We start from the raw sequence: 10,955 nt of genomic DNA on the forward strand, positions 1-10,955 counted from the left end.
TTATCAGAATATTAGTTCCACTCAATCAACGATACCGGATCATCACCGGGCATCGGCCATGCCTCATGAATGGATGCGAATGCGTGCAATGCGTGTATCGACATCAACAATCAAGTTAAATATCACAAGTACCAACAATGGGGTACACCAACAATGTATCAATATCACAATACCAACAGTGGGTATGCCAACAATATATCCGAACCACAAATACCACAATGGGTATGCTAATAATATATTCCAATCAAGATGAATATCATGGGCTAATCTCTATCAACAACTCAAGGCATCAAGCCAACATAATAGAACTATCAAGCACAACACAACGGGGTGGCTAGTCCCAACACACAACAGGTCAATCAATCGATATACATCATTACCACTTCCTTAAATCAGCCTATTAGCTTAGAACACGAATCTCACCCTACACTCAAAATCCCTTGTCACAACTCATTTAGGACTCAATCACAATCGTTGGTACATTTTATCCTCCCATTTATCAGCTAGATTCGCTATTAATGGTATAACACAAGTAATCACATATTACGGGAAATTTTCATCATTAGGCACAAAAGTAAGTTTCATCCGCTACTCCCAAGTCACATAAATCCACCGATATTCAAGAAGAACCACATCAAACAGCCTAAGGAATCTACAGGCCACAAGCCTGAACAAACAATTCACACAACAATACCATCCTAGGATTCCATCCCAAACCTCTGATTTCCTACACATGAATTCTCCGTTTCCGTTCCTTCTAATACAAAAATATGGGAAACGAATTGGAGTCTACCGAAGAGAAAACATAACCTACTTGGCAGCCGAACAGGTGCCACGAACCCACACGTTGCCTTGTCTTTCGAAGCGTCTTCAAATAATCAAACTCTTAGTGGAGAAATAGGTAGAAAACCCTTCAGTTCGCCTATCTCTAGCCCTTAGAGTGAAATAAGAATAATGACTAAGAGCCTCTTTGGATGGGCTTAAAAAAAGCAGCTTATAAGCTGGAAACAGCTTATAAGCCAAAAAAAAAAAAAAGTTAGTGTAGTCCAATTTTTTTTTTTTTTTTTTGGCTTATAAGCTATTTCCAGCTTATAAGCTGCTTTAGATAAGTTAAGCCAAACAAACCCAATTAATTTTTTGGGCTTATTTTAAGCACAAAATGGCTTTAAGCTGGCCAGCCAAACACTCAAAAAAGCTGAAAACAGCTTATAGGCAACTTATAAGCCAATCCAAACGGGCTCTAAGTGTCTAGGGTTTTTACGAATATAAGGCACACTGGTACAATTCTACCACTCCAGCAGCAACGATACCGCTATAGCGGTACCGCCCCAGAGGTATACAGACCACTACGGAGGTCCTGCACAAGATCTCACTACGCCGCTACAGCAGTCCTGGTGCCACTGCGGCGAACACCAGTAACCAGAAAACAGTTCAACTTTCACGAATTTAACTCCGAAATTCGATTATCATCCGAGACCCAAAACGCACAAACAAAGTATGCAAATATACCTAAATTTGCACTACGAACGCACTCGTAGCCTTTGAATTCTCATCAGAGGTCTCATTGACTGAGTCAACCCCCGATACCTCAAACTAACTTTCCAACCCAGGTACCAAAATGCACCCCAAGTGCATTGGGAACCGAAATGAATATGCACACAAGTTCTAAACGACCATCCGGACCTCTCAGAATCAACGGATTTTCGAAAAAGGTCCGTTTACTCAAAAGTCAACTTTAAGTCAACTCATTTTCGCTTAAAGCCCAATTTTTCTAAAAAAACACTCCAAAGCCCAAAACGATGCCTAGGAAGTCATGACAACTATCTTCTCGGGTCAAAACAACTCTAACAAGACTCAGGAACTGGTCAGCGAGGGTAAAAAGTGAAGAATCACAGTAACGACAAAACGGGTCATTACAACTAATCTTAGTCGGCCTATGATGCTTATCAGTACGTGTGGTGTACTGATACAACTCTTGATACATCCTTTTCGGGTGTAGATATGTTTCAGGTTATTGCTGAAGGTTTCATAGATTAGAGTGGCAGACATCTTCCTACAGCTTCTGTGCATCTTATACCAAGGCAGAGGTTGTGTCATTTTATTTTAAGTTTATTCCTCTGTATTGTAGGAGCTCTTGTATACGTCTAGACTAGGTCCTGGGAAATTATAAGTTCTAATTTTGCAAAAAGTGTCAGTTATGTTCTCTCACTTAATGTTTATGTTTATCAGTTATTGAATGGAAAAATGAGTTTCAATAATGGGTTGGTTGGTGAGGGTTCACCAACCAGGAAGTAATTAGGTAGGTGCCCACATGATCCGTAATTTGGATAGTGACACGAGCACTTGAATCTGGTATCGGTGCCATGATATGTGTATTTTCGTAATTTTAATTGTATAGTCCGATTTGAATGCCATGCTTTAGGTATTAGCTGATAGCATAGATTGATTTGTGTCTGTGATTGAGATGTGAGGTACCTTATATATTGTTTCTATGCTTATTACATGTCTTGTTTGTGATTGTACGTTCTTATCACTCTTAAAAATCTCTTTTAAAAGTGAAAAAGAGCTAAAGATTGAGTCTTTATTACTTAGCTTGGGTTCTTATGCTGTGCATGTCATATTCATGCTTATTATCGTATCTCATGTGCTTTTGAGGATACATTTGTGATGTCCGAGGAGAAATGGTTCCGGACGGAGTGATGATTGTATTTTAAGCCAAACAGGCCAGAGACAAGTAATGTGAGCCTAAGGGCAGAGTATTGTGATTTGGAGCCTACAGGGCTGAGTATTGTGATTTCATGCCAAATGTGGCTTGGAAGCCGAAGGAAAATTCCAGGTTGGTATATGGACCTCGTGAGTCCCTCATGGGTCACAATTCATAGAATTTGAACGTGTGTTGACCGTGAGGTAGAAAAGGCCTTGCATTGCATATCATATTATCTCTGTGGTTTCTCGTTTGTTGACTTACTTGAATTGTTGCCTAGTTTATCTTAAATGTGTATTTGGTTACTTGACGGACTTGGGGATTTAGAAGATTTACCTAGGCTTATGACCTGAGATTACTGTAATTATTGTGATTGCGGATTATTAGCAGTTAAGTGTGGAAGTCGTATTCGTAGGCCAACCCTCGTCTCCGTTTTCGTTAGGGTCGGTCGACGATGCTGCTGAGTACATGTTCTTTTCCGTACTCACGCAACACTTGCTTCATCCTTTTTGTGTGCAAATTCTGTGCCCAACACAAATGGATCTCGAGACTTCTCGGTTGCTCGTTGAGGAGGCTATTCAAGAGAGTTCGGGGCGAGCTACATGACAATCCGTAGCATCGGATTTTCCCTCTATCCCTTTATTTCTTGTCTTTTACTTTCTAGACAGTATTTCGGGTTGTATCCCAGACTTGTACTCATTTAGTCTATTCTAGTACTAGTAACACCAAATTTTGGGGATTGTAACTCTGTCTTTATGATTTCATGACTATCGGCTTTATTAAGACTTTAAATTGACTTGTATGATTTCTTTTCCGCATTAATTTCCTTATTAAATTGTTCTAAAGGGTTGTGGATGGATTACTAACTTGGTGGGAATTAGTGCCTTCACTGCTTATTAAATTGGGTCGTGACATGAATGTATCTACATTTGAAGATAATTCTATTTGGTTGTATTCTTTCGTGAATAAAGTAAAATTCTCGGTGTTTGAATGCTTCAATATCAAAATTATGACTTGTTTTATGTTTTGGAAATCATAGTTATTTTACTGTTGTTGAAGGTCTTAATGTGTCTCAATTAGGAGCAGTATAAAGATTTGCGAAGAAACTGTGTCATTATTCAAATTGTGCGAAATTAATCTACTATTAAATAAAAGATCTGAAAAAAGAAAAGAAATTTGCGACGCCATTTCTGTCGCTAGTTAAATCTAACGATGAGTGAAAATGAATTAATATATCCTTGATCAAAGATTTCTTTATGAAAAATATCAATCCAAGTTTTTGCGAGATATAGAAATTCTCTTTTCATAGTTGTGGAAGTCATTTTGAAGTCGTTTTGAGGTTGGAATCCTTAGTGCAGTCCCAATAACTAAAAGTGTAGCATGCCTGAATCTAACTGAGTGTTCGCGTTAGTTATGGAACTGGATCCAAAAAAAGAGGAACTCTAGTTGTAATATATCTAATCAAACCGTCGTTGGAACCCATAAGCAGGACCAAGGATGTTTCTGCCAGAAGAAGAACTTCACACTTTTTCTAGAGAATCTCCTAATTGTTTCAGAGCAACTAGAAAAAGATTATTTTTTTAACAAACAAATTAATGAAAATGGAGATGGATTTTTTTTATTGCTAAATTTGGTGGAAACGGATACCATCCATCGCAAGGTTTGCAACGAATTTAGTTTTTTCGCCATTAAAAGGTTAGTCCTTGTGCTAAGGGTCTGCCGGAAACAACCTCTCTACCTCCTAAGGTAGGGGTAAGGTTTGCGTACACTCTACCCTCCCCAGATCCAGTTTGTGGGATTTCACTAGGTATGTTGTTCTTGTTCTGTTGTTTGCCGTTAAAGTTAGCTACTCGCAAATTAGCGACGGACGCAAATCCATCGCTAATCAGAGAATCTCCTAATTGTTTCAAAGCAACTAGAAAAAAATTATCATTTAACGACAAAATTAATGAAAATGGAGACGGATTTTTTTGTTGCTAAATTTGGTGGAGACGGATACCATCCATTGCAAGGTTTGCAGCGAATTTAGCTTTTCTACCGTTAAAAGTTAGGCCTTGTGCTAAGGGTCGGCCGGAAACAACCTTTCTACCTCTTAAGGTAGGAGTAAGGTTTGCGTACACTCTACGCTCCCCAGATACCACTTTGGAAGATTTCATTGGGTATGTTGTTCTTATTGTGTTGGTTGCCGTTAAAAGTTAGCTACACACATACTAGCAACGGACGCAAATCAGTCGCTAATTAGGTTTAGCGACAAAATGCATCCATCTTTGACTCCTATTTCTTTTCTTTTTTTGCAATAACGCCAAAAGTAATGAATTAGAAGAATCAGATTGTATATATTACATAGATCAGATTATATAAATTACTCAAATCAGTTACAAATCAATTTGGTCATGAATTACATGAACCAAATTATACATATTTGTCTATAGATTGCTTATTTATTTTTAAAGCTGATATATCTACTCCAAATTGTGGGAATATCATTCATGCTTCTGTTGGAATATTAATATAGTATATACATATACAAAAACATGTGATAACAACTATATCCGAGTTAACTTGTGTGCACTTTGACTATTTTATTAGGTGTTTTAATATTTTTCACACCAATAAGTTAGCAGGTACCTCTATCCATCGGAATTTAGATTAAACAAATAGCATAGTGTTTTTCTTTTTACGTCTGCCTGAATTTGAATTTTGTTCTCATAATTAATTTATCTCCCAGTTCAATTGCATGATGAAGTGGTTTGTACAATATATACAACATAAGCTACTTATTTGTTGCACATTCAAATTTGATATGATTCAAGACCTATTAAGTTAGCATCAAGAAAAAGAATATTTAGTGCAAGAAAAATTATTGAGTTTAAATTTTACATACTTTTGGTGTAAAAAGTATTTTCACAATTAATCAAATCGCTTAAGATGTAATCAGAGGTCACCCTCTAGATTAAGAATTGATAAGTAACATGGAAAAATGTTGTACTACCTTATAACTAATAAATTTTGACACAATAGGCTAAATATTTCGTATATTGTTATTGTATATAACGTAAATTTTAATTGAAAAGGTATGTCCCTAGAATTGTTTAATTCCTTTTTTCTTTTTTTTTCTTTTTTTTGATTATTTTAAATTGGCAATCTACTCAAAAGATGAAGATTAAGGTATCTACACTAGTTATACATAATTACACTCTCCTTCACTCTAGCTTTAATAGTATGTTGACCTCTCCCTTTTGTAAGTTTTATTGTAAAGATTGGGTCACTGGAAGGTGATTGATTGCAAAATTACATATAAATCCTTGAATTAATTAAAAAAACAGAATATATAAAAATACCATTGCTTAAAAAGATTCAATGCAATTGACAGTCATTTATACTGAATTATAAAACGTTATAACTATCTTCTAACTCAATGATACATAATAATGATTGTTATGTTTGTTTAGTGAGTTTTCTCCCCAAAATTTAGCAACAGCTCGTTTTTTAAAATATTTTTCGTTGACAAGTGTTATCTTTGCTTCTTCTTTTTTCTTTGTTTTGTTTTATTAAATTAAAAGGCTTAAATAGAAGGTAAATTTGATAAAAATTTGTAATGAATAAGTATGGTGGTTTTTATGATATGGGTAAATTTGAGTAATTTTGTATACTTTTGCATAACTTCAGCACTTTCAATAATTTTTCATCCGAAAAAAGTAGATCTTTACATTAAATTCAAGAATTTAGGCATCTAAGTAATTTCGTAAAAAAAAGGAGGTAAATTCATCTTATCCAATTATAAGGTAGGTTATTGTAAATAATAAAACTTGAATCTGGCCAACGAATAAATTCGATAATTGGAAAGACTCGTGACGGAAAAAATTGAGAAAATGACAAAAATGGCCCTTATATTTGAGCACAGGTTCAAAATAGTCCCTTAGGTATTCACTGACTTGTTGGATCTCAGTGGGTATGTTGTTGTTGAAGTTTGACAAAAGTTAATACTTTTAGTGTCTGTCAAATATTTATCGAAATTTGTTTGTTAGATTTGACGGAAACAATAAAAATAAAAATAAAATTAGCGGGAGCTCGCTTAAAAGTACAATTTTTGTAATTCCGGCTATTTTTGATTTATTTCTAAAGTCTGTGCATCTTATTGAGGTGTCATTTCTGCTATTTTTCGTATCTTTTTAGTGTCTAGTGATTTTTTTTGGTGATGTATATTTTATGACTTGATGGGACTTCATTGGTGTTTATGGTTAAATCTTTTTTTGCCACTGCTTCTGTCAAACCTAACGAATATAAATTGTTAAATATTTTTGAGGAGACTAAAAGTATTAACTTTTGACAAACTTAAATGACAAAAAATGTTCAATGCATACTTAGAGGACTACTTTGGAACTACCCTAAAAAATAAGGGACCATTTTTGTTATTTTCTCGAAAAATGTTTCTATAAATTTGCATGTTTGGCTCAAGCATATACTCATTGTAACTCAAGTTTCTTGTACGCTTTGAGCAAGAAATTGCATCTTTCCATCTCCTGTAGTTGTCATGGAAAGAAAGTCTTCTGAAATAAGAAAGGGAATCCCAATAAGAAAAAAAGTTGAGATAGAGTTTATCAAAGATAAACGTGCTGAGCATGCTATAATTTCTAATATGCAGAAATCTCTCTATAAGAAAGTAAAAGATCTTTCCATTTTATGTGAAGTAGAGATCGCAATTACTATTTTTTCAATTGCTGGTCAACCATTTTTCTTTGGTAACCCTGATGTTGAATCAGTTGTCCACCAATTTTCGGAGGCCAAACAGCCAACTGCATCTCCGTCAAGCCGTTATATAATGAAGAAAAGAAAGGAAGAAGAACGTGAGAACAAAGAAAAAGCTACTGATCCGTCAGAAGATTTTAAGTTGACTGATTTGGAAAGAGTTAAGAAATTGGATCAAAAGATCGAGAAATTTGAACATCACCTGGTTAAGGAAAATGTTCAGCAACAATTTGTGATTGGCTCTGAAGATTCAAAATTTGTGCTTGAGATAAGTGAGACTAGCTCTTCGACTTTTCCATTTAAGTGGTTGAGTCTTTAAATAGAAACTTCAATATCATAAGATCCAAATAAAGTTTATTTAGTATTGTTGTTTCTTCAATGAACTATCAAGGAATGAACTTTTTGAAGTAGTAAATGTTTTAAGTTGTTTATTATTTACATTTTATTTTCTCGTAGACCCTAAATGTATCTTTGTTCTGAGCACCACTTTCTTCTAACTTTTTTTTTATTTTTATATTTTGGGATAATTTTAGAAATCTTCCTTCAGAGTTGGTGTAACGACCCCCTAGGTCATTATGGGGGCATGACCATTTTACCCTTGCTAGTACCTTACCGAGAATAGAAATGAGCTTAGAGGCTGTTTGGATGGGCTTATGCCTATAAGCTGCAAACAGCTTATAAGCTAAAAAAAATAAGTTGGGGTAGTCTAACTTATTTTTTTTTTGGCTTATAAGCTGTTTTCAGCTTATAAGCTGCTTTAGATAAGCTAAGTCAAATGGGCCTAATTATTTTTTTTTGAGCTTATTTTAAGCACAAAATGACTTTAAGCTGGCCAGCCAAACACTCAAAAAAGCTGGAAACAGCTTATAAGCAACTTATAAGCCAATCCAAACGGGCTCTTAATGAGAACTCAAAGAGTTAGAAGTCTAAAAATTGAAACTTGATTTGTTTGTTGTTGTGCGTTGTTTGAAACTTGTTGTATGTTCATTTGGGGGGTGACTTGGTAAATTAGACCTCCGCTGGAAATTCTGAGGCCTCGAGTGAGTCCGTAAAACATTTTTACATTGATATGCATGTTTGGTTTGTGTTTGTAGGGCCTGGGATTGATATTGGGGGTGTTGGGTGAAAAAACTGGTGAAATATCAGAGGTTACTAGTCGATTTGGACCGCTGCAGCAGTGGTATTACCACTGTAGGGAGTCCATCATAGTGGGGAGATGGTCATCGCTGCGGGAGTCGAGGAATTAATAAGGTCCGCCGTAGCGGGAGAACTCCCGCTATAGCGAGACCGCTGCAGTGGTCGACGGGAGACAAAAACTATGTTTTATATTCCATATTTCGAACTCATTCCCCACATAACACAAAAACAGTTCCCAAGAAATATTAAGGCGATTTTCCTAAGGCTAGGGCACCACTCTTTATCAAGGTAAGTCTCAACCTTTATCCGTAATCGTCTTAAGTTCCTACATTCGCTAAAGTTTCTTTATGGTGAATTGAAAGGTTAGAACCCTAGAACTTATGAAGCCCTTAAATAGTGAATGGGTTATTGATTTTAGTGTTGTTTATCATCTAGGGGTATAGAATATCACTTCTTAGAATGAGATTTTGATTATTAATGGTGGAATTGGTTGATTGAAACTTAGGGTTCCAATAAAAATGGAAGCTTTAGCCTAAAAACTTATTGTTACTTGAGTTAGACTTTGGTTAGTTGATTGTATATGTAATAAAGTTGATAGGAGAAAGTATAATTTAGTTGGTATGAATTCCGATTATGTGGGCTTGTTGCCATTTCTTCATATACCGAAACTTGAGATGGAATTATTGTGTTTGAAAAGGAAGGAGTCAATATATACACTTCTTTTTTATTGTTATGGTTGCATATTCATGCTGTGTCGAGTGAATTTATCGGAGTCTTGATTGACTGATCATGTTCCATAATGACTGTTGGACTATAAATACGTTGAGATTCATATTGTGATCGGATACAGAGATATAAATATATAAAGGCACCTTTGACAGGGTGTGAGGATGTGTCCTAGTTATGGGCTCGCGATCTAAGGTCAGTTCCGGAGCGAGTGGTACATGGACACCATGGGTCCCCTGCAGCTCATGACTATTTGGGAAAACAATACCATTTACCATGTGTGCACATGGTTGAGATACTTTCATTATTTTATTGCATTGCATCGGACTCGTGTTATTCCTGTGTTGGTTGATTTCTGTTGATGACATTATTTGGTTATGTGTTGTTGTGCCTATCTGCCTATCTTGTTGATTTTATGAAGTATGCATGATACTAATCTTAGTCGGCCTATGATATCTACTAGTACATAGTGTTTTGATACTACCTTGCTGCACTTTTTATTTGAGTGCAGATTGTGTGCCAGAAACATCTTCCAAACCTCATATCTAGCGTGAGGCTAAGTTGGTATTTTCCAACTTATTTCTTCTTTAATCTTAGGCTTTTTACTTGTTTGATTAAGAAAATAGTGCATTTAATATCATTTACTTCCATTTTATAGGTTTTATATGATTTAGAATTGATCGAAAAAGAAACCAAGTCAAAAGAGGCTCAATTGAAGACAACGAAAAAGTGGCTAAAACTACAAAACGGGGGGAGAGATTTGCAAATCTGAAAATATGGGGCTGTTTGGTCATAGTGTGATGTGGAAATATTGGGGATCTATAAGAGCAACACTGAAAGAGATTTTATTTCATCTTTGGCCATTAAAACAAGGCTTGGAGAGCTAGGTTCATACACCCAAACTTGGGGATTGAAGATTTGAAGACTTTGATGAGAAATTTCTTAATCCGTTACTCATTTCTTCAATTCCTTGCTATGTATTGACTATTTAAGTGTGTAATAGTCCATTCCAATGCTTGAAACTTGTTTATGGAAATATATGTTGTTAGAGTTTTGGATTGAAACTCTTGTTATGCTTATTATTGAATGAAGTTTATCTCTAATGAAGTAGGTCATTGTTTCTTTAATTAATCTTGTTCTTTAATATTTCTTAAGGGATAAGCTAACCTTAGGACTCTCCCATTTACTTCGATTTGAGCTCGGAATAGGGAAATTTAGGTAGGGAAAGATTAATTAACGAGGATTTGGGGCTTTAAACCCCATCTAATAACTTGAGCTCGGAAGAGGATAATTAACTTGAGGTTAAATTGATTGTGCTTAATATCACACTCTAAGGCTTGGAAAAGCTTAGAGTGAAATTCATTGATTTGGCTAGAAGACTTTCAATGAGATTTTATAAATCAGTATCTATTAACATAAACTCGCTCTTAGTTGTAAAGTCATAAAATACATCGGATTGTTACTTGAGAGTTCCTTGTATTCATGCTTGTGGCCATTGATCATTTTACTTGCTTTCTGGTTAGTTTTATCTTTGTTAGTCTTTAAATCAAAAATCAAATATTGAAGAAGTGTTTGGTTTAGTGTAAAAAGTGAAAACTCCTTACTTGCTTGATCGCCTAGTATATTGTTCCCTGTGGAT

The 10,955-nt window shown here is 35.3% G+C and overlaps 1 protein-coding gene across 1 annotated transcript; it reads left to right on the forward strand.

Annotated features, from left to right (window-relative positions):
• Positions 1 to 7,238: 7,238 nt before the first annotated feature.
• On the forward strand, positions 7,239 to 7,772 carry LOC132610283 (uncharacterized). Its single transcript, XM_060324596.1, has one exon. The coding sequence runs from the start codon at positions 7,239 to 7,241 to the stop codon at positions 7,770 to 7,772; it is 534 nt and encodes a 177-aa protein (XP_060180579.1).
• The last annotated feature ends 3,183 nt before the right edge of the window (positions 7,773 to 10,955 follow it).

Source organism: Lycium barbarum, chromosome 1 (assembly GCF_019175385.1).
Source record: "Lycium barbarum isolate Lr01 chromosome 1, ASM1917538v2, whole genome shotgun sequence".
In the NCBI taxonomy this organism is placed as follows: domain Eukaryota; kingdom Viridiplantae; phylum Streptophyta; class Magnoliopsida; order Solanales; family Solanaceae; genus Lycium; species Lycium barbarum.

Excerpts from the sequence above, each read along its gene's own strand:
- LOC132610283 (XM_060324596.1), top strand. The coding sequence starts at position 7,239 with ATGGAAAGAAAGTCTTCTGAAATAAGAAAGGGAATCCCAATAAGAAAA.